Consider the following 27918-nt stretch of genomic DNA (forward strand, 5'->3'; position numbering starts at 1 on the left):
AGAAGGCATAATTGTCAGTGCTACTGGAGAGCCTGGATCTAATCCTTATAGTATGAAGACAGTTGGTAATGCTTAATAGTTCACAATAAGTGGATAGTGGTCTTAAAATTTGCTGCTCCCCAAAGTGAATGGTTCTGAATGCTGTGCTTAATGTGGAATAAAGAACAAAGCAAATAAATTACTTGAGATAATTGTCACACTTCCATATTAAGTCAATGCTCTCTTAACCCACTGTGTTTATACAATATGCTAATTAGCAGCATCATCATCATGTCTGAACAAAAGTAACATATGGGAATCTTCTAAGTGCAGAGTTGAATTTAAAATTCAGATCATATATATTTTATATTATGAGGTATGTTATGTGTGCATTAAATATGCTTTTGTGGGTCATGTCCTAGAGGTTTTTATGATTTATGACTGATACAATAATTGGAGGGGTTTTGTGAAGATTCCAAGAACTGCCATTGTTTCTGGCTGCCTGAATAAGAATCAGCAAAGAGAGAGGAGGTGTGGCTGAGATAAATGACTGTTATCCCTTCCTCTCCAAGGCACCTAAACAAAAGTTAAGTGAGACCATGGGCCCTGACTCCCAAGGAGCCCCAGCCATAGGAGCTGGCAGTGTACAGTCTGTGGCTATGCCTGCAGAGAGGCATAGCCTTGATATTGGTGAGCCAGTTACCTTTGACAGTGAAGTCAGAAATGAATATGTGAGATTCTACACTATTATTCAGTGTTTGCAAAACACTGCTTATTCCTCTTAAGCATTTGTTCTGCATAGGTAACGTGGAACACACAATTAATCACAAAGGAGACATGTAGTTGTTGTATGCAGGACAAACCAGTTAAATAATTAAAGCATTAACTATGCTTTGTAGATTAAAAGAGAACTGTGTTTGCAGTGCAGAGAAATTACTTACTAAGTGTACAAAGTGGAATGGCCCAGCTTTACAATACAGTAGCATCTTGTTTTACTGGAGATATTTGGGCTGTGGTCTAAGTAAGTTTTTGAAATGCATGAGCAGTTTTCACTGCACCCTGTTACCCTCTTTTCTAAGCCTGTTATGTGATATCCAGAGAGATGCAGTGTTTCAAGTCATTTTTATGATCCAATGAATTGTGTGGCAGCATATATCAGTCCAGAATGTTTAACAGTAAAGCATGGTCATTTCAAATTAAAATCAAATAGTTCTGCATATAGTCTTGCATACATGTTTCCAGAGTTGGTAACCTTAAATAAATTTCTGTAAAACATTGCTGTCATAAGGCTACAAAGTTTTCATTTAATATTTCATGAGTACTAAAACAGCACAGTATCTGATGAATTCAGGGTGATATATTCCAAAATGTTGAGAGGAAGTCTGAATATCCAATTCAGTAACTCTTTTGAGGCCCCAGTAGGTCTGATATGGCAGAAGAAATCTCTGATCTTCTGTATTGGTTCCAGAATTCCAGAGTGCCTGTCCAGAAAAACACTCCCAAGAGCTGATGGTGGGGATATGATTGTATGAATCACTTCAACCAGCAATACGTGTTCTTATTTTTATCTTTAGTTTTCATGTTATGGAAACCTCAGCCCACGGAGGACGCTTTACCGCACCCTCTCTGATGAAAGCATATGTAGCAATCGAAGGGGATCTTCCTATGCCAGCTCTCGAAGCTCAATGATAGACCAGGCCTTGCCAAATGACATCTTGTTCAGCACTACCCCACCATATCACAGCACATTGCCTCCCAGAATGAGCCTGACTCCTGGAATGGGAAATCTGAGAAGTAAGTCATTGTCGCTGTCATTGCCGAGTTTGGAATATTTGTAGTACACGCAAACAAATCACCAGGTATTAAGTGAGATTTTGCTTTTAAGGTGAAATTAAGAAATGTCAATTCACTGCTCTAGTTATCCTAGTAAAAAAAAAATATTTGGTCAGCGGTACACGCTCATGCTTGCCATTATTTCAATTCATATTTATCATGTTTGGAGACAATATTCACTTTACTTCCCAAAGAATTTTTATAAGACCACTGATAGGCAAGAAACTTTGTCTGAAGATATTTCTAGTTATCATTTTATTTTCCAGTGATGACCTAATTAAGCCAAGCTGGTTTTTGTTGTTTTTGTTGTTTTTTTTTTTTAATTTCATGTGCATTTGAAGTTTTGAAATAGTCACAAGAAGCTAAATGGAACAGCTTTTGTTTAGATGATCCTTTTAGTAACATCTCAAAAGTAAATGTGCAATAAATGTTGACTTTGACTTCTATTTCCAAATTGAATTTGCTGGTACTTTTTTTAACATACTAGTAAAAGCTTTACAAATGACATTTCATTTTTAATGGCCGCAGAAGAGTAGTCTGAGGTGCTAAGTTAAAACTATTTTATGAATGTGGTTTTTTACTTGTGAAGTTTTCATATGTGAGACCTTTATTATCTGCTTAGCTTGCAATAATTCCAGGATGAGCCATGAAGTTTGTAGTAATTAAAAAAAAAATGAATGAAAAGCCCAAATCTACACAGACAGATATGTATATTTAGGTTAAATATCTATATTTGTTTAGTTAATAAGAGTGAATTGTTTTTTCAAAAATGCTGAATGTATATGCTTCTCAATTAGTTTAGGCCGATGTATAGTGGACACCTGGAGTTGACATGCAATCTGGAAACAAAAAAACCCTCTTTTCTTTAGCTACTCTAATTTTGCATCACAGCTGACTGCAATTTAAAAAATGGACTCTGAAGTCCGTAGTTAAGAAGCTGTGGGTGAATTTCTTGAAACCATTAAGGACATTTTAGGCCCATGTCCAGGGAGAATGCAGCCAGATGATTTAAAAGAAGTAGCAATAAAAAGGGCTCTGACATTCATTATGTCCTTCAGGGACTAGCAGTCATCTCCTAACTTTGAGAAATAAGCCCTATATACAAAACACTTTTCTAGTTAGAGTGGCCTCAGCCACAAGACCAAGTTTTGGGCACTAACCACTGGTTAATTTTAAATTGGTATCTCAGACAGGTGCTAAATTCCTGCTTCATGTGGGAATGCTTGCTTGGTGTACCTTTTGCCATTCTAAATATATTCTTCTATCAGAGTGAAACTCTGCTATAAATTTAACCTGAGGAGATCCTATTCCTTCATGGATAGCAAATAGAGATCCATTTTGTTTCACAGGAGTTTAATTCAGTGGATTTTTGTAGTCTGTGAAGGAGCTGTATAGTACACAGTTAGGCATCCTGATTGTATTTTCTTTTTTTGTTTTCCTCTATGTTAGGCCTTGTTTTTTAGAGCCATTTCTTGTGCATGTAAACATGCAATGAGATCAAGCCTTCAGCTTGCTTTTCTTCAGGAGATTGGCACAAGGCAATTAACTGTGTACATCCAAGCTTTATGCTGCTCCTCCAGCAGTGATATTTTAGTGGGTTTTGTATTAGTTCTGTCTTAGACACCTAATATTTCATTCTTGCTGCTTCTTAGACACAGAAAGTTATATATACACATACATATAACTGGAAAAAAACCACCACAAAATCAGTATCCTGTCAGGCAAAAACTGATCCAAGGCAATGCATGCTGTTTTCATATGCAATCTCTATTTTCTGCTTCTGGTTCTGTGTTTCATAAGTGCTTATCAATGCCAGCTATATAGAATCTTTTGTAGTGTTTGCTTCAAGGATGATTTAATTGGTTATCTGTAATTACTCTGAAAAAAAAAACCACATCCTGGCTTGCCCACCTATGTTTTAAAAATAAGGTTAGTCAGTATCTCCATATGAGAAACTAACTTTGGCTCTTTTTAGGAAGGTTTTATGTAGTCGGTGCCTAGTAGGTATTCACATTCTACAGCAGTGATGTGAGAGGTTTCTTTTTCATTTATAATTTTAAGGTTTTAGCTTCAGATATCAGGATTCATATCATGTCATAGTAATGTCTTTTGTGTGTGATCTCAAACCATTTCAATTTTACTGATATTTAATGATTATAGATATCAGTGGAAATAGTGTGATTTTAGCTGAAATCAGTTTCAGAAAGGTATATTCTTGCATATTATCCAGCATGAAATACTGTGGCAGCACCAAATCTCATGAGACCCCTCTAGCAAGGCAAAGAGTATGATTAATAGGTAAGCAAGGCAGCACCAAAACCACAGAGTAATAGGTGACCCTGAAGGCTTTCAGTTTACTGGGAAATCAGAATTATGAGACAGAATGACCACGCAAATAAAGAAACAGAAATTTTGTCTGTGTGGGATATTGACTGTAAGATGATGGGAAAAGTAAAGCTATAGGACTTTTTAATTATTGTTTTATCACTGGGGAAGTGACATGAAAAAAAAGAGTTGCTTTCAGTAAGGCCTGAATGGCAAGGTCTGACAGTCCAGTGCTGTTGATGGCAAACAGTACACTAATGTAGAAATATTCACTTAATTTTGTCCTATTTTAAACTGAAACCAGAAAGGAGAATTTGTGTAGGTAAGAACTCTGGAATTTTACCTTGGAGACATTAAGGATTCCCTGACTGAGGCAGTGCTGTTTCTTCTGAGTGATTCTAACATGCAGTTGCAGGTACACATCTATGCCCTTCTTGCAAATTCATGGCAGGTGAATGAGCAGGGAAAGGATTAAAACAATGACAATCACTGATACTGAACTAGTGTAATAACAGAAGTGGGGAACCCAGGGAGACACATGGAGACAATCTGATCTACATATCAGGCACCGTGGTCCACTCTATCATGAAGCACAAAAAGAAAGGGGAAAGAAAATGCCCTAAGTGATAAACTGGCAGGATGTTCCTGTGCTGTGAGGAAAGGAGCAAGGTGCAGAATAGTTGCAGTGAAGAGGGTCATAAGAAAAGGAATATTTTACAGTGATATACTGACAAATCCTGAAAGTTCTCAGATTATATATGGCATAGGGAAAAGGCTGCCAGAAGTGCAGGATCTGTCTCTGCAACTATGTTCATAGATGAAAGTCTTATCTTCAAACTGCCTTACTGCCCATGTTAGCTTCAATCCAAAACTAGACTTGTTGATAAGAAGCAGTATTAAAATTAAAGAGAATCACTGTATATTGGTGATGTGCAGTGGCAGGAGTTTGGAAATCAGTTTGTCAGCAAGCAGATAAAGGCTGTTGATTAATTCACACAGTTGAAGGAGAACATGTTTGGTGTTATCTGGTCTCACACAGTGAATGGTTCACCTTATTAGAACATGAGGCTGTCCTCAGTAAGAGAAGGGAAGGAAAAAGTGGTTATGAGAAGCGCATGTGCATGAGACCCTATGAGCAGGCTGGCATCCTTGAAGCAGGGCAACCCAGGGCAATACTAGAGAAGGGGAGGATTCAGCAGGTAGAAGTTGTTGCTTAAGAGGACTATAGAGATATAATTACTGATTGCAGGAAAGAAAAACAGACATCTGACAGAGTGTGGGATTTACATTTGTGTGAGATTTGATATATTTCTTCACCAGCAGCTGCTTTGGAGAGAATTTACTTGTTAAACAACATGTCTAGTTTGAAGCAAGGAGTACTTAGCAGATAATTTTTTCATGATCTACAGTGTCTGCATAAAAGTAGCAGTTCCAACTAAAGCAGGATAATTGTCTTGGAAGTAATATAGGTTAAGTCAGGTGAATCCTTCTTTCTGCATAGCTAGTTACTTTTTGAATATGGATGTATGTGGGACCAATAAGCATCAATTTCAGGAGCTGTGTTGGAAACTGAACTGACTTCGTAATTTTAAAAATAGGGACTCTTGATAGTGCTTTATACTTTTATGCATCAGTAATAAAAATAAATAAAATTCTTGAGTGTAGGAAGTGAAACAACTGAAAAAAACGGAAACGACAAGATTATTAATTTTATGCCAAAAGGAGTACAGCAAATAAAATAATCTTTAAAACTGAAGATAACACTGAAAATGTTTCCTCAAAGGAAATTGTGTTGCTTCAAAAGTCAATCTTGTGCACAGTAAAGTAGTGGCCTACTAGATTAGACATGTCCTCCTGGACACACAGAGGTGGGCATGCTTAAGCACCACTTGCCACCTTTGCACAAATCAAATAGGGAAAGAGGCAACAGCTGCTGATGTGGCAGTCCTACACAGACAGGGTAAGGCAACCGCAAGGTAAGAGGAGCAGCGAAGGAATGCAAATACGGGAGGCTAGAAATAATTTATCTCACCCAGAGTATTCCTGGAATGCAAACAATATTCTCTAAAATTCAAAGTCACCAAGGCCTATGTCACTAGGGCTCATGTTTGGCTTTTTTTTTTTTTCTTTTTCTTCTTCCCCCTCTTTTTGCTCCCCCATTGCAGAAGAACACAATTTATGTCTTGAAAATGAATTATTCTGTGGTGGCATACTCATGCCTGTTCAGTTATTCCACTTGGAATTTCTGCCATCAGCATGAGCACTTGCATTTTTAGAGCTATCAATATTCAAATCTCTACTCTGGCAGGCTTTCTGCAGTTGAGTGGCTCTGTCAGGGCTTATGCAGGACTGAATAGGATCCACCCTAAGGTGAACTGAGGTTCTCACAGAGACAATGCATAATGAAGGATGACTACTGGTGAATATATCACTCCTACACTTTAATTTGGAGAGCTGGCAGCATCGCACTGGGAGCAGGCTTCTTCCTGACAGGTTTCACAATCAGCCTCTTGAGGCTGATCACACAAAAGCAAGGGCTGTCCCTTAGGGCCTGCCTGCTGGTCTAGAACCAAAAGCTGGCTTGCCAGTCTTTCAATAAGGTCTATTTTCCACAACAGGGATGTATGAAACATTTGTACTTGCACAAATAAGGTTCTCACCATTCCCAAGTCATATACAGAATCTCAGAGACTGCTCTGGCTTTCAGCTTTCAGTGTATTTGCACAAAGGTAGCCTTAGGTAAGGCTTTATGTATGTTTATACAGAACTGAAAATAAAATCTTAGCACAGATATATGAGTAGAATATATGTCTATATTATATTTTCCATTTCATATAACATCCACTTTTACATACTGAGAGTAGGTATTGGGAAGGACATTTCTACAGAGTTTTGTCAAGCCACTTCCAGATGTAATGTAACAATACTACATTTTTCATAAAAGTGTAGAACAAAATAAATTCCACAGTAAATTTCAACCTCTTCTGCAGGAACTCCTAATTTTTGACAGAGGATTGTAAGCCTCCTTCACTTTCTTTTTCCTTACGTTTTGTATTCTTTTTAAGCAAGGTTTCTGCAAAGAATAGAGCGCATCATATGTTTCAATCATTGCTCTGTGCAGTGGAATGCTTTGTAACAGCCTATTCTCTTTGGATTTTTAGGTCAGAACCTTTAAGTCAAATGGACATTAATATCAGGACAATGACAGCATGCCATTTCCTTAAATGCTAATGTGTCTTCCACTTGTATGAATGCATTTCTTCCTTCATTGTTTTTTGTGTTTGGTCTTTTCCTGGGAAAAATACTCATCTTAGGTATTATAGTTTAAATCACTGGAATGACAAGATGGAAATTTCCTCCTGAAATATTTGAGGAAAAATTACTATTTTTACCTTCTTGTTTCATTGGAGTGAATATGTTTGAAGCAAAAATTCTCTTTGCCTGACTATACTATGTGATGAAATTATTATATTCCATTGCTGGCTTTATGGTTAAGCTGAAATGTGATTGCAAATAATATTTTTGGTTTATGATCAGTTTTAAGAAACTCTGTGTGTCTGTTCAGTGTTCTTTTTAACATATTCACATTGATCAGAGTGAAGATGGCTATGGACAAATTAGGAACATGTAAAGATATTCAAGAAAATTATGAAAATTAGCATCTCCTCTACTAAAATGTACATTCTAGAATGTGCATAACTGAAAGGTTTGTTTGAACAGTTTATAGTGTATACATTTCATTTAATATATGATCTGTGTACCTTTTACAGTGTGTTACAGCTCACTCTGAAATCTCACCCAAGTCTTACATCCTCAGAGAAACAGATGTTAAATAATAGGAAAATATTTTCAATGTGAAAGGGAGATTTGGATATAGGCTAGAATTTACAAATGCATTAAAAGAAAAGCAGGCTTTTTTTTTTTTTAATTGCTTCTGGAACAGGAATATTTTCAGTTCCAGTGTAAACTCTGCATGTAAATATCTTTCATGTTGCTTCCCAAACATAACTTGGTGTATCTAGCAACTTTTCTGCTCAGTGTTCAGGTTAAATATGCTGTGCTTTAAAGTGGATGTTGCCTACTCACACAGTATTCATATGAAAATGTGAGGGACCCACCATGTGCAGTGGCACCAAAAAATACCCTTTAAAACCTTGCCATCTTACTTTGCCAACATTTAGAGATTGTTCCACCCCTACTGAGTATTGAACAGGAAAAGACAAACACAAGGGAAATGAAGATAAGCACTTTTTGCTTATACATTTTTACAGATCATTATAGTAGCTTCAAAATTAATTGCACATAATTGTTATAGGAAGACTAATTATTGTGTTTATTGTTTAGATGAATTCTGGTTCTCAGATGGGTCCTTATCTGATAAAGCCAAATTCAATGATCCTGGCCTGATGCCCCTGCCAGACACTGCCACAGGGCTAGACTGGTCTCACCTGGTAGATGCTGCACGAGCGTTTGAAGGTAACAGGAAAATTTGAATAAAGATCAATGTTCAGTACACAAACTTTTTTTTTTTTTTTAAATATATTGTTTAGCCACATTTTGAGTTACAAAAATCCAGTGTTTGCCTCTGTAGCCCTTTAGTTCTTTTGGCAGTATCAATTCTCAGTGTGGAAGATTGTCTACTAAAAATTTGGGGTCTTTATGATACTCTCTATATGCATTGTAGATGCAATTCCTCCACTTCAGTGCCTAAGTTTCTTCTGTAATCAATTGCAAGATCAGATCTTTGAAGGAGAGATTCAAAACATTTAAGTTAGATGTTTAAAATGAAACTTGGAGTAACGTGGAATTTGTTGTGTTTATAAACTGGCATGTGTTGTCCAAATGATGTTGCGGTCCCTCTCGGTTTTCATAAGCCCTTGAAGATCAGAAGAAATGTACAGTGTATTTTCCCATAGCAAGACTTGGGGTGCAGGATTTAGACCAGGTTTGCTTTATTAAATTATGGAACCAGATTAACCAAGAAAAAAAATGCATCTGCCTCTGGGAGCTAAACCTACACTTAATGTCTAAACAGGGAAAGGAGATGTTGGTTTGAGTGTTTATATGAACATACACATTTAAATGTTTGTGTTTTGTTGTTTGAGAGGTGTTTTTTTAGTGCTGTCCTAAAATGTCTTACCTTTATTAACTGACGTTGATTGCATTACTGAATGTAATCTCTGAATAAGGATGACGTTACCACAGTCATCGTTGTATAAGATACAGGTCTTAACTTTGTGAAAACTGTCTGTGAAGTTAGTGATTTGAGTCTTTCTTTAACTTTTTTAAACCATGGAAATCAGTTTTCTGATTTCTGATTCCTTCCCAAAATATGAAGTAATTAAAGTTCACTTAGACCAAAAGCTTTTCAGAACTGCTTGTTGCACTAATTTTATATGGCATTGTGAAAACCCAAACCAACAGCAATGATTAGGAATTTGAAGAACTGTATTATTTCTTGACCTGATGTGCATTCATTATTATTCAGTACTACTCAAACATGGCTGTGGTAGCTGGCAGGAAATACATGACACTGAGAATCTTGACAGCTCTTCCCATGCATTCCTATGTTTGAGTGCTCAGGGAACACCCTGCTATTTGCTACTGACATCTTAAACTACTGAAAAAAGGTTTGCATCAGTAAATGACTAGCTCTGTAACTTTGTACTTGAAGAATATTTTTAAGTGTTAATAAAAATGTTGAGTTCAGCTGAGTGACAGATCATTCTGTACCAGCTATGCTTCTCTATTTTTAGCTTTCTTTGAAAACGAATAGATTTTCATTCTTTTTACTACCTAGTATCATGATTAAAATAATTTCACTTTGGTAAGTGTTATGTAAGTGTAACTACATTTGAATTTGAGAATGAGTGGTAGAACAATACAGCTAACCCACAGTGCTGTATCCTAGGGAAGAAGGGTATGAACTTGTTGGGTTTCAATTGCAAATAACTTAGATATATCTGTAGATAATGCTGAAGTACTGATGGTCTGAGTTGTAAGCTAGAAGCTATTTATTAGATGTTTTTTGATTTATTGTAAGATTTTGAGTAGTAAATAATAATCTATTTTTTGTATGGAGAAATAGAATTCTTTTCTTTTTAGGACTCTACAGTAGAGACATCTGTGTATATGTTAGATGATTTATACAATGTTTTGACTAAATTAATAGTGCTGCAACTAGAAACTTTTGCAAGGAATGGAATTTCTAAACCCTTATTTATCTTCATCCTATGTCTTGCAATTTGAAAGTCATTTTAAAAAGAATAACTGATAGGCATGTCATAAAAGATCACTGGAAAGGAATGTGCTGCATATGAATTAACAGTGCAGTTTCCATGTATATTTTAATGTTGTTTTCTTAGAAGCTGCTTCAACTTTCTATTTAAAAATAGCTTGGAACTACTGTTCTGCATTCCATCAATGTGAAAAAGAGAGTGGATGAATCTAAAGTTTGTCCTCTTCTGAATATAAAACTGCTTAGATCTGTTTTTTAAACTGGGTGGAAATGGGATCTTTTTTTTTTTTAACTGGGTGAAAATGGGATCACATTTCATATAGGACCCTATTAACAAACCCACAAAAATAAGCAAGCACCTGCCTCCCCACTTTCAATGGAAAAGATCACTAAAACTATAAGAATTTTTTTAATACTGAATCTGTGAAATTAGAGTTTTTCTCTAGTTTGGCTTTGCCAGCCTGATATTTTGAAATTGTGTTCTCTTCTAGAACTTAGATACTGGTCTTAATTTTTTCTTTGTACAATGTCTTTTTTTACTATCAGTTTATCAGGATTACAAATCTGATTCCAAGGTCAGGTTTTTCTCTTGTTGTCTCTCCAAATTATGTGTTGACAGTTTATATAATTTGATCAGTTCAACATCCCTAATGTGGGCCTCATGATCTTTCACCTCTGTCTTGAGAAGGAATTGTATCTTGATTGATGTTAGATGTAGACTTTTTAGGTGCTTATATTGTTGCCAAAAATTGGATTAAGCATTAAATTAGTAGCAAGATTTTTGCTACCTTCATCTGTACTCAGAGTTTACTTGTGGGTGTAACAAGAGCAGTAGTCTCATTTTTCACTTTCTTCCTCTCCTCAGATGAAGAGTGGACAAGGTTGTTTATTAGTGGTAGCTTTTATTCAGCTGAAGCCTTGATCCTGTGTAGAACAGCAGTTTTTAAACCGTGGTCCATGAGGGTGGAAGAAGCTATTACTTTTGTTTTGCTTTGTTTTTAATTGAAAGTATGGTGATAATGCTTTTCACTTTGTCAGGATTTAATTTTCACTGCATTTGCTTGACAAGAAGCTTTGTGCAAAGCTGAGTATTTACTGCAAACTTCTTCTGAAAATCTTCTATTATTCCTAAGTCAGGTCTTCCAAGTGTAATGGAGAGCTGTGCATGCATTAAATCCACAAGCTAAAGAAGCTGCATCAGGGAAGGGTTTTTGCTTGAGCTGCCTCTGTGGAGGGTCAGTGCCCATAAGCTGGAGCGCAGTGGAGCATTATTTTAACACTCTCCACTCCTTCCTTTGCAAGATGTGGTTTTGATTCTGAGATTTCTCCAGAGATTATATTTTGCATGCATGCTAACATCAATCAAATCAGTAGCTAGGGGAATCCTCCCATTTCTGTCATACACGGACAGGCTACTTCCAGTTCCTGTCTCTTATTTTGTTGGGAAGTGCAGAGAGACGTAATCAGGGAGCAGTTCACATGATGGAAATACTCTCTTGTAATGGTCCTGTATCCATCCCTGAAGCAAAGAATAAAAAAATAGATAGGTCTGTATGTGACTGTACAGCAAAAGAGGGAGGGTAGTTGGGGTGAAAAAGAAGTTAAAGAACCAAAAAGAAAGAAAGCATGCTCAGCTGAGTAAAAATAAAGATATGGGGGTTTCTAGAATAAATTGGAAAGCCATATTTGAAAAAGGAGAAATCCTAGAAAAGTCTAAGGGAAAATTGGAGATTTAATTTTTTAATTCTCTTTTTGCATTATCCTTCCAATAGATCTTCAAGTTAGGGAAGAAGGATTAGCTTTCAACGTATGTTGATGACTTTTTAGATTTTTTCCATGTTTTGGGGACAAAAAAGAGAAGCAGTTTTGGATGTCCATACCTTTTACTGCAATTATAAAGACAACTGACACAAATACAAATATTGAATATTGTTATTAGTAGAACTTTGTACTATTTTTTCTACTTCAAACTGGGTTTATTATGCTTTTAAAAAGCTGTTTAGTGTTTGATAAGTTATATTGTGAGCATTAAAAGCCTAAGATAGTCCTTCTGATGTCCCTGTTCATTAAAATTGGTGGTTTCAACTCCTGATTTTTTCCAGGTGATTTTTATGAATGTCTACTGGTGCCAATCAAAATGCAGTGTTTCTTAATGCAAATTTATCTTTGCAGAAACATCTGTGCTATTATAATTAATGTTATTTTAATACTTTGATTTAAATTCTTCATAGCTAAATGTAATGCTACACATACTATAATGAGAAAGAAGTGGATCATTTAGCATGACAGATAATTATTTTAACCAAAGTAGTGTGTTAAACTGCTAGAAAAAGAAAAAATGACAATATTTAGTTAACATTTGGTGATTTCTTGGGCATGCATGTATAACTCTTTTTGCTTCAATGCATATGTCAGTATATGTTTGTGGGTAGACTTTACCTTAACAATGAGAGAGTGGCTTCATGCACTTTACTCATTTTAGCCTTTTCTGCTTCCACTACATCAAAATTGCCTGGAGTTTTTTCTGGCCTCTGGTCTGGAACAATGAAAATACAAATTCAAACTCTTAGTGGTTACAGCTATATGACTCTTTCACTGTAAATTAAAATATGAATTTTTGTCTCATCTTTGGTCTTGCTAAGTCAGTTGTTTAAACTTTTGATATAAAGACCAATATATTATTTGCAAATACTTTTCTGTGGGTGGACTCTCTTTGGAGTTTGGCAGGGACATCTCAGTTAAAAATAAGAGCTATGAGATTTACATGTATTTCCTTCTGTTTAGTATGTACATTTTGCTTCAGTTGAATAGGAGGGGCCCCTGTAATTTGGAGGAAGCAGAATCTAGGTCTACAGCATCATAACCAGAAATACCCTGAATTTTTCTTGATAGAAACTAGTTGTTGTAATGAAAATGTGTATAGTATGAAGGTGAAATCAGTTATCTGTGTACTTCAGACTACTTGTTTACAGTGTCTTGTTTCTGGGCTACATACTCTGTTTCATCTGGGAAACTAAATTTTATTTATCTGTAAAAGTAAATCTGTTTATCTTAGTAGGTTTCAAATCTGCAAATGATGTCATTGATTATGTGTTTAAAATTACATTCTTACCTTATTGTCAGCACATATGGAATAGTCATGTTCATATTTGCTGAGATCCATCAGTAGTCAGAAATAAGGCTAAAAGCAGGGGGAATGTGCTGCAGTCTTTGAAATTGGACAAAATCAGACATGCAATTTTTGTTCATTGTATTATAGAATGAATTGGTGATCCATGCTATTCTGAAGGTTTTTTTTAAACCAACAAAGAGCATTTTAATGATTTCCTATTTTTTGTTCGGTAGAACTTGTCCTTCCTATTTGAAGACATCTGACCTGTATTTACTGTTTGTGTCCTTAAGAGTTTGAAGGATTGTCCTCTAATGTAGCCTGCCAAGTTGCCATGCCTTGTCACGATACTGGGTGTTGCTGTTAGAGACGTGGGGCGTGGCACCTCGTGCTCACTGTAATGTTGGTGCTGTGTAGAAACGGCCTGGCAGGGCTGGGAGTGAGCGCCAGCAGGAACTGCATGGGGAACATCCCGCTGCGTGCGCTGCCGCAAGGGCCACAGCTGCTGCAGTGGAGATGGACTGTCTTGTTCATAGGAACATTCTAAATCTTATTCCAGGTTTTGACTCAGATGAAGAATTTGGGCCGTTCTGTCATCAGACGCCGTTTCTAGGTGATGGTCTGGGATTGATGACTTTTGCCTTTTGTAAACGTTTTTTTAATACTTCCTATGTTTGCACGTTTGCATGATAATGCAAGCTTTGGGCCTGGTGGGGTGGTAGAGCAAGGGGAGAAAGGGCAAGGCAGGCATGTTGTCGCCAGAATTCATACAAGCCTACAGACATGGATTTTGTTTGGCAGAAATAAGCTAAATCAATCTCCGCAGAATATGGATTTTGGTTGTTTTGTTATTTTGTTTTTTTCTTAAAGAAGACAAATTAAATCCTAATGAATGCATCATTTACTCCTGTTCTGTGCAATGATGATCTGCATGGCATACTTCTATTATGTGGTGACTGATGTATTTTGGCAACCACACTGTATATCCATAGGTAATTGCATCTGTGCTTGTTAGATTATGTTCTGGTGAAATTCAATGCAGATAATAGAGTGCTTTAGTAATACCTATAATAAAAAACTCAGTTGATAAAAATAGTGTGAATTTATTGGTTTTCGAGTATGCAGATTACCATCAGCTTCTGCAAATGCTTGAGACAGTAAAGCAGTACAAAATGAACAGTAAAGATTCCTGAGAAATCTGAGGGCTTTAAGTCCATGGAAAAAATGCAAACCTTTTTGCTGAATTATTACTGTCGTTCATTGTGGTCCTGAATTCTGTAATGGTTTTCTGCATATTTCATCAAGACCAGTTTACTGTTCATATCAGCATTAAGTGATCCAGACAAAACTAACATACTGCTGATAGACATAAAAAAAATTGCTTTGGGGTTGCCTTTGGATGCAGGTGTGGGGAAGCCAACTAGTTGGTGCATACATCTGCTGATTATCTTCAAAGCTGAGATGCAGAAGCCTACATGCATTTTTGCTAACTGAACCAGGATAATGGCTGTAATATAATGGCCTTTTATTTTGTCCAGTTTTACAGGTATCCTTATGTTACTTTTTTACAGATCAGAGAGTAGCATCTTTTTGCACCTTGAATGATATGCAGCAAGCTCAGGGCTTGGAAGGAGCACAGGAGTTACCTTTGGATGAGAGTCCCCCAGATGGAAAAGATTTTCTTGAGGATGCGGGGTATGTCAGAATTGAAGCATATTTCTTTCAAAATGAATGATTTATTTCATTTTTCTTATTTTAAGGAAAGATTTTCTCTTAATGTTGCATGTCAAATTGCCTGTATGCATGTTTCATGGCTGTTTGATGGCAGACTTGTTGCCTTGACTTATAATTTCTTTAATTTTGAAAAATTTTGTTTCTCCAAGTCAACTTCTCTCTCATTGCAATAGGTCTGTAACACAGATCAAGGTTAGATGCAGAGTTTCAGATAATAAAATTTCTTACTTTATTTCTCATTTACAGTAATAATTTTTGTTACATTTATTTCTGGTTTTGTTTTAATAGAACTAATAATAGGAGCTCAACTCTGTAGGATGCAATAATCTAATTGGCAGCAAATGTCTCAAACCTCTGAACAGGGTCTGTCCTATCTTAGCAACTATTTGCTATTTGCAAACCTGTAATTTTTCTTTTATACGGAAGTAAATTAATCAAGAGAATCTCTAACAGGATTGCAGAATTTATGCCAAACTACCCAATTCTCCAAATTCTTCCCAGTGCTGTGAGAGAAATTATTCCTTTTTTTTCCCCCTGACTCTTCACCTATCCTGCTCTAAGGAGTATACTTGTTAATTTAAAGATCATTTTTGTTATAGACTCAGCAGTATAATCTGTCCACCACTGCACTTTAAAAGAAAAACACATCTTTGATTAGTTTTGCTCTTCAATTGTAGAAATGGAAGAATGGGAAATAGAGGGAAAAGTCTTCTTGCTTATTAGACTATCACATTTTAATTTGAACCAATTTTACACAAATTAGCTAGCTTAGATGGTAAAGCACATTTATTATAATGACTTTTAAGTCCATATCTTTCCCGAGGCTAATGATCAGTAAGGATTGCAAAAGACTGTTACAGATGTTCCCCTTATAACCATGGCAAACCTGTCAGATTTGTGCAATTGCATGAAGCAGCTGATTCAGCTTTGAATGTAAAGCCTCTCTCTTCACCTGCTCTCTTTTAGACACAATTACTCACACGATGGCTAATTGCATCTATAATGTACATGGAACTGTCTCCCACAGTGCTCATTGTCATTCAAAAAACAGAAGCTATCTCAGTATTTTCCCTCAGTCATGCATTTGATTAACCTGTGGCAATATTTTATGTGTTTTGACCTTTAAACAAAGTATTTGTCTCCATTAAGCCATGGGTTTATCCTTTACTGAAAATGACACTACTGCACAGCAGACAAAAGAACTTTTTACAACTCTTTTGGTTTGCAGTAATTGCTGCTGCATCTTGCTTGAGATAGGTGCTTATCAGAAAGCAGCTTGTTAACCAATGTGCCTGCACACCATGGAGCAGTGAGTGTGACTTGCACTGTGAGGGTATGTGCAAGTCATTCCTGAAACATTGCTTCTTAAAATCATTGTGACTTCTGCCTGATTTGCATGAGAAGCAGTGTCGTATTTCAGATATTGCAGGACTGGATTTATGTTCTCGTAATAGTCTTTTACTGATGCTGGTTTTGTCTCTATTTTCCTAACTATGATTGGTTTCCTTTGCTATTACTAAAAGTGTAACTCTGCTAAAGCTGGGAAGAAGATGTTTTTCACTAACTCAGAGTGAAGGTAGTGGTTTACTTTACAGGGAACATGCTCCAAGTACTCTGACTGGAAAAGTAAACCAGCTGGAAGTCATCCTCCGGCAGCTGCAAACTGACCTGAGAAAGGTAAGAGACCACTAGTACCATAACTGTTCCCCAGTTGTAGTAGTTTTAGTTTTACACAGAGATCATCAAGGGCTTGAAGGAAGTACATCAGCTAAACTAGACAGGAGGACTCAATGGTTGCTCAGAGCACTGAGGTACAGAAGGTCCTGTGGGAATGGTTGTGTGGGGAAATTGGCCCATGGCTAAGTAGTTTATGGATTTTACTTCAGAACAACAGTCCTACAAATAGTCATACCCCAGAAAAAAGGAAACACTTCATCTTTATTTATGGTATTTGGGATTTAACATAGGATAGGGATATGGACAGGGCACCATTGCTAAGTAGTTAGCACCCCAGTTTTGTCATCCTTGTTGCCTTGTGCTACCTTGCTCATGTGGCAGCGACTTGATTTGTGCCTCATTTGCTGTCAAAATTCTGAGCTGGAGATATTGCCAGGATAATAGAAATGAGGCTGCTCTTGGTGAGAAAATAATCATGTAAGGAAAAATGTTGAAATTAGATTTTGTTCTTCCTTGTTTGAAATCAATTACCTACAACTTGGGCTCTCACGTATGATTTATTATAGCTAAAAGCTTCTTATGCTTTTTAATGCTTTTTTTTTTTGTGTTAAATGGTGTAAACTTCTTTAATTTTTCTATTAAAGGAACATCTAGTTTTCTTTTTAGCTTGCAGTATTTTCTTGGAATGAGGTAGTTGGAGTATATTTGGGGAATTAACTTACAGTTAACAGTTGTCAGAATGAATTAGGGAGCTCAACAAAATATAGCTGTTATGACTTGCATAGAAATATTAACAACAAAAATAAATGTTGTCATCACAACTACTCACTTTGCTCAACCTATATCTTTGTTAACCAGGAAAAACAGGACAAGGCAGTTCTCCAAGCAGAGGTACAGCACCTGAGACAGGATAACATGAGACTTCAGGAAGAATCTCAAACAGCAGCTGCTCAACTGAGAAAATTTACAGAATGGTTTTTTAATACGATAGACAAAAAATCCTAATGGCTGGGGCCCTGCGAAACACTTACTGGAACAACGTAACAGCCGTATCTTTGAATGAGCGGGGTAATAATTTCACTGTGTTCACAATCCATTTTAGGTGTTTCTGCTACATTTTCTGTCCAGCTTTATTCATCTGAAAAGGAGAGAGAACTGTGGCAACCCGTCTTTAAATTCATATGAAGAAAGCAAAGAATAGCAGATACTTGTTTGTGTGCAGATGAATGTAAAAAATCCTTAGTGTCATTTTAGACATTTTTAGAAGTTGCTCTGGCTGGGGCTTGCCTGAAGAGGAATATTTGGGGTTTTAGTTCCTGCATTTCAGGTGTGCTGGTGAAGATGTTAAAGCAATTTAAATTAGCTTGGGCTTCAGTATTGTAAGATAAAAAAGAATAACCAGACATATACTTTAATGTTTAAAAGGTGCTCTATTTTTTTGTATGTACAGTAGTTTTATTTCCACAGTCCACATTGTCATAGCAATAAGAATGGAGGTATAGTGAATAGTCACAGAGCTGTGTTTATAAAATGTTAGCACTGACGTGTTTAACACTAGTTTGGATGCAGATACATTAGAGATTATTTATTTGCAGGAACAAATGGTGCCTGAATATAAACAGTGTTCTGATTTTCTAAAAATACACATGCCTTGTAAATGGCTCACTGGGGTTAGCCCACTCCCAACTTCAGTTACTTTTGTATAGTTGATGTTCAGCTAAACAGCTACACTGCTTAACTATTGAAATCATGTATGGTGTGAGCCAGCCAATCAGTTGTACAATGCCAAATTTGTTTATCTTTGTACAGAAGCTTTGATCAAGTGTCTTGTATTTAACACCTTTATTTAAGCTTATTTAACCTTAAATTGTTGTTTTTATAAAGTTTGTTTTATCTGCACTATGGTGAGGTCAGTTGGTTGCAAGTTGTAATATTTTGAGCTTGCCAAGACTGTACGGAGGAGTTCTAGAAAATTCTAACAATTGGATGCTGCTAGTACACAATTGATTTGTTTGTATGCTTTAACATTTTTAACTGTTTAATTTGAAATGAACATACATCCTGCTTTTTTAATAAATGTTAAAAATCTAAACCTGAAATATGTGATCTTGTATTATCTGAAGTCATTGTTACCAGTAATAACTCAGGTTTCTGTTCCGCTCGGTCCCTGGGCTCTCCATCCAGAGGCAGTTCAACCCCTCAGAGCTGTCAGGATCCCTTGTTACCTGGGAGGGCTTGCCACCATTATCACCACTGTCAGTTAATTTCTTTGATGCATCCTGTCCTGGAACCCAGGAGTTGGCTTCCCCAGTCTGAACAAAAGCTGTTTGGGCTGTTCATAGGCAATAATAAGTGGCCTAGGAGAAAAAAAAATACTGCTTTACTGACAAACACATCCTGGAGAAAACGTTTGTAACTAAACCTAAACCTCTTGGTTTAGTTTCTTCATATTTCCTGATATGTTACTTGTAGCAGGAAATAACTTGCCATCTTCTTGTGCCAGCAGCCTTAGGATTTGACTGCAGTGTTAGCATATGTGAGGTACTTTGTGTACAGTACTAAGCTTAAAGTCTGCACCAAAAAAGGACACCTTTGCAAAATGAAATGAAGCTAATGAGCACATTTGAGTTACCCTGAGGAAAAAAAAAGTTCAAGACCATAGTTTTATCTCAGTTTCCTCTTAGCTGCTGAACGCATTCAGGCAAACCTGTGGATAATTATTGAATAATTAAAAAATATATTCAACTGATGCAACAAAAATTCCATGTCTATTGTTAGTGCACATTGGCTGAGAAATGTTTTATAAATTGAACAAATGTCTGTCACTGCTGTAACAATTGTTCTGAGAGACTCTTCTTAGGAAAGGTTGTATATGGGCAAATAATCAAGCCTTTGGTATCCTTACATTGAAATTTAAAAGACCATTTTGTATTGTATTTTTCGTCAAAAACTCTGACTTTTACATACCGAACAATATCCACTGAGCTGTATTAGCAGGGTAATTAAACATGGCAGTCATGTGTTACAGTAGCTTCTGATTTAAGCACCTTACAGAAGTCATTAGCAAACCCATCTGGCTGGAGACCTTGCCAAATAACAGTGCTGAACAACGTGGGCAATTTGTCTGTGAACACGGTTCTGTGAGGATTGGTCTGTTCCCTTCGAAAAGCTGTGCTAACGGAAATAAACTTGAGGGTAAACTGGCTCTGAAGGGACACTTAGGTTTGTGTAGGAGTTTATAGTCCAATATTCATTTTAATTCTTTATCTCTATTAATGAAAACCAGCATTTATAACTACATACACAAAAAGGACTTTCAGTAGTTATTTTTTCCATTTTTCCCATCCAACTGAAAATGTTTCATTTCCAAAAGTGACAGAAAGCTTTGTCTATGGAGCTCCTATTTTTTTGCTGACAAAAGCAGTTGTGTTGTGGGCACATGGTTTTTCTTTAATTAACCTTCACCATGGGGAAAAGTTTTTAGTCTGGCTGTTAGTGTTTTGATGGCATGGGAATACAATATTTATCAGAGACCATAATAGGGTTTTGGCATAGGTAAAAGACATTTAATTTGACAATTTAATGAACTGGAGTTTTTAAGAATAACCCTCTTGGAAGCATTGTACTTACAAAAGATGCCTGGTTCAGACACATGAAGGCAAAGACTATGTTTACATGAGCAACAAGTGTGGAGCACTAGGAAAATTCAGGGTGTTGCTAACCCAAGTTTTGGAGATCTTTCAGGCTCTTCCTTGTCCAGTTCCATGACTGGATGCCTTTTGGTGGCTGAAATCATGTTAGGTTGGCTCTGTCTGGAGGCTCTATGCTCTTAAGACCATTCCGTAAGATCTGAAGCCAAGTGAGTGGAGATGATTGGGAAATTGACTTCAAAGATGTGTTTGTGATCTGAATTAAAGCAGTAATATGGAAATATTTAAAACACCAACAAAGTCCTCCCAGCACAGCAAGGCATGCTATGCAGTACTGAGGGGCCAAAATCAAATACGAGTTGATGCAGATGTTTGCTTCTGTAAGAGGGAAAAACACCAATCATGTTCAACAAAATGTTCTGTTTCTGCCCTAGAAGTGGCATATCAAGATTTATATGTATATCTTTATTGAAGGGATCCTTATTGAGACATTTATCACAATGTGGACTCTATTTTATTATGTACAGGTTTTTTTTTTCTGAAGCCACTATTAGAAACATAAGGGATAATTTCAAGGGGGTTTTTTTTGTTGTTGTTCCTGAGAGGGTAGTGTATTTCATTTAGGCATGTGAAAGCTTTATACAGAAGCCATTCAAATCCTCTGTGTGTTAGTTGATGTAAATTCTCAAAATAGTTCGTCTTTTTTTGTGCCTAAAATCCAGTAGTGTGGGACAGTGTTTAGAATATTTGTAATGCAAACTAGCTAATTGTAGAACAGATGTTTAGGGAAAAAATTTCTGTATGGAAAAAAAGAGAATTGCTATGTGCATTATGTTGTTGCTGAGCTCTGTGCTGACTGGTTCTAATATATAAGAAAGTCTGTGAAACTCAGGAATTTGTGTTGTACAATTTGAAGCCATCAGAGCCATTAATTATTGCCAAAACAAGTTATTCTTCATCCCATCTTCCTTCTTCTACAGCAAAGGCTGTAATGTCTTTCAACTCAAAAGCAAATACATATCTTGATCTCAGCTCTTTTCTCCGTGCACACAGCTACTTTTCCTTTGATTCCTTGCTCTTCCTTTATTTCTCTCTTTCACCATGTTGCCTTTATTCCGTCTCATGGAGAGTCCAATGGCAGAAGGAGAATTTCTGTAATAGGTGTCTGGTCTGGCCAGTCACAGAGTGGCAGGGCGGAAGTATTTTGCTGGGTTAGCTCCACAGTGGCCACAGAACAGAAAGCAAGGCTGGTACAATTCCATCTAGTCTTGCCAAGGTAGATCTTTGCTGTTTTGCAGACTCTGAAGTCAATTGCTGTCTTACACAGTGGTGGCTTTCTGGAGACATTTTTGACTCATGGGTAATACAACCAATCCAAGTATTTCCATAATAACTGTATCTAGCAGATTTTCAAAACTTTCACCAGGGAAGCAATTAAAAATAAAGGGGGGGTTGGGGATAGAGAGGGTTTTTTTTTAAGGTTTTCTTTTGATTCCCCTTTCAGACAGACAACCAACATCTCTGGCTGTTGCACTTAAAAGGTTGTAGCAGGACCAGGGAATGGAATGAAGAAATGAAGAGACCAAATTGCTCATAGCCTTTTAGTTCAGAAATCACAGAGAGGCTTCAGATCTATTAGTGTTGGAATCCCATTTATTTTATTGACTTCTCAAGGGAAATTGTATTATGTCCTTTGTTTCATATTTTTTTGTCCTCCTCTTACCACGGCTATTTAAAAGCTTCTTTCTGTACAGCATCACAGAATTACTCTAGTAGAGGTCATTGTTAAGGAAACATTCCAGTCTACCCATTCATGAGATTCCCTGGTGGTCACACTCCCAAGAGACTTTCCCTGCTGGCACCAAAGCCCCTTCCGAAGGGTGGCTCCAGGAAGCTGACAGGTGCCCTGCTTGGCTCCCACACATCCCCCTCACGCAGTCAGACCAGATTTCCTTTACCAGTTTGACCCCAGCTTTCCCAAGGCAGAGTCCCAGATGTCTTGTTCCATGAAGCCATTTATTCACAGTGCACTAACACAGACACAGCTTGAGCCGCTGCCAAAAAACAGCAGACGAGCATTTTCTGAATAAAGTTATTTAAAATTTTACAAATTAAAAGTTACTGAATATGCTGTTGATACCAATTCAGGTGCCCATGTGCCTAGACATCAGCTGGAGATATTTAAAATAATTCTGAGGAGTGATCATGGGAAAGTAAGGTGACAAAACCATGCCAAGTGAAAAAGTGGGATATGTGAAGTGCAAAAGTAGTAATCGTGGGCAATATATTGACTGATAACTCTATGTCCAAAGACTAGAACTTTAAAAGAATAGGACATTTTCACAACCTGTTTCATGTTTTCTAAATCCACTGTTTGGAACCCAGAAGACAATTGTGAGCTTACCTTGAGAAAACCCATGTATTAACCTGGGAGAAGGTCTGCAAAACTCGGATAGTTATGACTGAATTTAAGCGGTGGGGCTCAGTTATACTGACTACAAAGTGTTAGAAACTCATTCCTTTTTTTTTTTTTTTTTTGATTCCTATTTTGAAACATATGAAAATGCATGATTATTTGAGTAACAAGAGCTGTTAGTAATAGAATAAATAGATGACCCCAGGCCTGTCTAGTAGCAAATAGTAGTCTGGTCATCTGAGATTCTTGTTACCACTAAATTGTAGTCTTGCTTTCAGCTCACACATAACTTTGATAGATAATATTTTGTGAAGGATTTTTTTTATGGAAACCTGAGGTATCTGCATTCTTGTCAGTGCTGTGTTTCTGCCTCTGCACAGACATTCTATTCAAGATGATGGATATTCCTTGCCCAAATCCAAGACACAGTGTTTCCAATGAGCAGTGTTTCTCCCGTGTGTGAGACCAGAGCTCCAGGAAGTATATTCTAGCACTAGTGCAACTTTAAACTGTTTGTGCTGAAGGCTGACTGTCTGTCTTCTGCCACACAGCTTCTGGATTCTTGGCCTTACTTTCATTTGCTAAAAAGCTGAGTTTCTCAGTAGGGGGTTCAGTAAAAACAAGCACAAAACAAAAAGCTCCTTCAGACTGGCAATGTCTTTATTTTTTAGGAAATACATGGGGTTTTGTAAAGGTACAAACATCCTTTGATGTTCCTTTCTGTGTCTTTTCCTGTCAGAAAGCTTAGCAAGGAACTTCAGGGTGGCTCGATAGCTGAGCAATTCAAAGCCTGTATGAAATACTGAAATACTTGTGTATGGGTAGGAGATTGTCCACACAAGCTCTAATTAATATACAAATATGTTCAGCGTGCTTTCAGACTGTATGCAGACCAGAGGCAACTTTGCTTCTTCTCTGGGGGAAATTCTTTTCCATCAGTTGCAGTCAATGCAGCTTGGACAATGAGGAATTGGACAACTGAGTTACCTGCCACTCAAAGGAGAAAGTAAACAATGGGCTCATTCTCACATATTTTTATGTCACATAGCAAACAGAAGCTGTATATCATGTAGCCAGAAAAGGTCCAAATGGCACCATTAAATCAAGCTGTGCTTTGTAAACTGTGTGGCTGATTTCCTTTAAAAACATCAGAAAATGTATTCAGTTCCTCTGGTGTAAATCAGACTTAATATAATAGAAATTACTGAAGAGAATAAAATTGGGAAAAGAATCAGTCTCTTTGTGTGGAATGGTGAATTACATCCAGACCATATTTTAAAATGAGGTCAAGTGATTAGACCAAAAACAGGATATGAAAATAAAATTGAAGTCGTTCTTTATTAACCGTGACCTCAGTAGTCCACAGTGGTTTGGCTTATTGATTTCTAATGTTAATGTGGTTTAAACTTCTTACTAAGCTCTGAAGAATGTTCTTTCAACAGAACCATATCTATTAAATGAGTCATTTGCTCTTTAAAACTAGATAGCTTTACAGCACAGCATGCCATAAGCTTCCTAACGTCTCACCAATTGTCCAGCAGGATTGTTGATGTATACAGAGAAACTTTAAAGGGATGCTGACAGGAGAGTTTCATCATCTGTAAATAGCCTTATTAAGGCTCAGGCATAAAATCCCCTTGGGTTTTTTAAGTGTGAATTCTTGCTATGACTGTGTGTCAGTATCTTCTTTTCCAGTCTGTCCTAGTTTGTTATTGCTGAACATCCTAGTGTTGCTCAGCTGCTGATTATTTTTTAGTTGGTTTGGTTTGTTGGTTTGTTTGGTTTTTTTTAATAAATCAAACATGAACTAGAAGACAGTCTGAAAGAAACCTAAGGAAAGAGAGTGAAATCAATCTGCAGACTAACACAGAGGAGCATCCTTTTAAAATGTTTTAATAATGTCACAAAGATGCTTTCATAATCCTCTTAGACTGAAGAAGAGAAAAATTACTAGGCTTGCATATGTGACAGGCCAGTCTATAATTCCTGAATGCACCACAGTTTCTCTGTCACAGCATGTATACAGCAAACCCTATTGCAGTGAATGGGTACAATATGGTAATAATGATTTGTCCACATTTTACAAGAAACACTACAAATTCCCTCCATAAAAAATTAGTGGTTTTCATCTCTAGGAAAGTTCTCAGAAATACCCAAGCTGCACTTCTTAGAGTGATATGGAGATATTCAGTTACTGTTGATGGCATAAATCCATTAGTTGGTGTTGTGAATGAGAGTGAGCATTCTAAGCTCATTGTAAGCTGTGCTGACACTAAATGCAGATGCTCAGAGGCATCAGAGTTGCAGATACACCAGCACCTTCTCCTTTAAGGGAATATGCCAGAAATATCAAAAGGCTGTCTAGTGTCTAATACTTGATTTGATCAGAATACGGATGAGAGCAAGGTAATTGCTGGCAGAGATACTCTGGTCTTTTGATGGAGTCAGGTTGTTTTTACCCAATGTTCACAAGCAAATCTTTTCTCCCCACTCATGAGGGCTCGTTTTTTTCCTTCTGCTCCTGTTGTGGAGCTTTGAGCAACTTCCTAAATTGCATGGTCCCATCTGGCACCTGAGGAAAGTGTCATTTTCCCTAGCATCTTGCAGATTATTTTATGAGTCCTTTTGTTACAGACAAGTCTCCCGTTCCTGTTATGAGTGCCCAGCTGGCTTGCAGGCTCCCTGCTCTCTTTTGCTCCCCTTCCTCCACTGGCTTCATCTCTCCCACGTGCTGCAGCTGCTTACTTGCATGCTGGAGTAAAGCAGGAAGCCCCCGTGCTGTCCTCCTGTAGCCTTTCAAACTGTCCACTGTTAACACTGGGTGCCACATCCAGACCACGGTTTTGCCAAGAAAGGTTGGACCAGATGACCCTTGAGGTCATTTCCAACCTGGTATTCTGTGAAATACAAGAGATTATGTCCTTCCCACTTAGCTAAGTGTTTCTGAAATGTTTGCTTGTGGTCATTTAATGGTAACCCTGGGCAATCTGGTGTTACCAGTACTGAGCACAAACTGTGGATCACAACTGAAAATGCAGGAAATCAAGTGGGTTTGAAAAAATGTAAACAGCTTTGTCTCATTAAAGTCATCTAAAGGGAAAAGTGGCACAAGAAACTTCACATACTTTGAGGTCTTGGCCACATGATCTTCACTGGCTAAACATGATTTTTTTGGTTCCTTTTTTTTAATACATGGTTTTTAATTTTAAACAAACTTTTGCAGAAGCCATAAGATGATTCAAACCTTTTTGCAGAACTTTTTCTAGTGGCAGACAAATAAATTCAGGGTTCCTTGGTTATTTTGGAGGAAACCATAGGAGCTATATCTATATTTAAAGTGCATGAAGTATCTTTTCTAATGTCCAAAGCAGTGGCCTGTGCAGCTGAATAGCTATCCCTTTGAAAGTATATTTAACTCCCAATATGTATTGAGTATTCTACTGTCTAAAATTGCCCTTCTTTATGAACCTTTTATGACTGGGGCTTTATGTTCCAACTCTGAGCAGGAAGTATGGAGAATTCTGTTTTTTAATGAGGCTGCTTTTTGTTCTCTTAAAATAATCTGATGACCTTAAACTGGCTAAGACAACATTTCCAGAAAAGTAAATGCTCTCATCTCTAAGTGCATTTACATCATTTGGTCTATTGTATGGATTCAGAAGGTTGATTTTTCATACAGGCAGAGATATTTTTTTCCTCCCCTGTGAGGAACCACATTTGCTTTTGAAGCTGTTGCACTTACTGTCAATTAACAGGACTTAAAATTTGTGACAGAAATTTTGGCTGGAAGGAATGTCTGGAGGTCATCAGGTCCAACCTTCTGAAGAAGCAGCACTGCCATTTGACCACGTTAGGTATGGCTTTGTCTAGCTAAGTCTTTCAAACCTCCAAGGACAGAGGTTCCACAACCTCCCTGAGTATCCTGTATTATCCCCCACTAAAGCTGGAAGTTTTTTCTAACATCCATCCCAGCTACAATCTGTGGATGTTCCCCCTTGCTGGCAATACCAGAATTTTGTCTTGTTTCATTTATGTAAATACCCCAAAAATAATTGTAGACTATTATTAATCATCCCTTAGTCTCTTCTTTATCAGATTAAACAAGATTAAACAATTCTATTCTCTTAACTGCCACTTTTTCCTCAAGGCTCCTGATAATTTTAGCAGTTCTCTGCTGCTCTCTCTCCAGTTTTTTATCATCCATCTCATACTGGGAGACCAAAAAAGAACACAATATTCCCGTTGAAGCTTTACCAGACAGTTAACTCAATTTTCCATGGACATGCAGCATAACCGTAGTTTCTGCCCTGTTACTTCTCTTTCCACCAACCTCAATGCTCTCTGTACATGCAGCTTTTTTATTCTTTCCCTTTTGTTACCTCTAAGAGTTTGTCTGGCTACGGTTTGGGGGAAGCAGATGCTTTGATGCTTTGCTATTGATGTAATCTGTAGAGGTGGCCACAAAGCCACCTCTGCAGAGGCACATATACTCTTGATAGATACAGCAAATATGTTGGTGTTGGGCAGAAGTTGAAATAAAAAACCACATATGTACGCCTTCTGTGAGATGCACATTCACTGAAACTCCCCAGAGGAGTGTGGCTACTGAAAGAACAACAAACTTCTTTCATTCAAGGTTGTTTCCAAATTTGCTGTTGCTATTTGTTGCAAATCCAAGAAGGGTGCTTGGTAGCAATCCTCTCACTCGTGTTTCTGCTAAAGATTCTCAAAGAAGATCCATCCAGATGAGGCCTCCTATATCTGAACTCACCATGTACATTTTCTTAATAGCTGGAGAAGGAAAACAAGGGTTTGCAGAAGGTGGTTCAGCTGGATGATATCCCAGAGCTCCTCTGAAGTGAGTCACCCACAGACAGTTCCTTTCTCTCTCCCTTCAATACAAGAGGAGCACCAGAAAAGGAGCACAGGTGTGGAGTTCAGCACTATAGTATGCTTT

The 27918-nt window shown here is 37.2% G+C and overlaps 1 protein-coding gene across 8 annotated transcripts in view; it reads left to right on the forward strand.

Moving 5' to 3' along the window:
• The window catches only part of SIPA1L2 (signal induced proliferation associated 1 like 2), a 126782-nt gene extending 107788 nt beyond the window's left edge, over positions 1 to 18994 (forward strand). For 3 of the 8 annotated variants that reach the window (XM_038133644.1, XM_038133641.1, XM_038133642.1), the window contains 6 exons: positions 1554 to 1773; positions 8482 to 8613; positions 14044 to 14097; positions 15056 to 15179; positions 16814 to 16895; positions 17754 to 17900. In XM_038133644.1, the coding sequence (XP_037989572.1) occupies positions 1554 to 1773; positions 8482 to 8613; positions 14044 to 14097; positions 15056 to 15179; positions 16814 to 16895; positions 17754 to 17900 (759 nt within the window). Of the gene's footprint in view, positions 1 to 1553; positions 1774 to 8481; positions 8614 to 14043; positions 14098 to 15055; positions 15180 to 16813; positions 16896 to 17753 lie in introns of all 8 variants that reach the window. The other 5 variants (XM_038133643.1, XM_038133645.1, XM_038133639.1 and 2 more) reach the window with 4 other exon arrangements.
• Positions 18995 to 27918: the final 8924 nt, after the last annotated feature.

The sequence above is a fragment of the Motacilla alba genome, chromosome 3 (assembly GCF_015832195.1).
Source record: "Motacilla alba alba isolate MOTALB_02 chromosome 3, Motacilla_alba_V1.0_pri, whole genome shotgun sequence".
NCBI classification, from domain to species: Eukaryota; Metazoa; Chordata; class Aves; order Passeriformes; family Motacillidae; genus Motacilla; species Motacilla alba.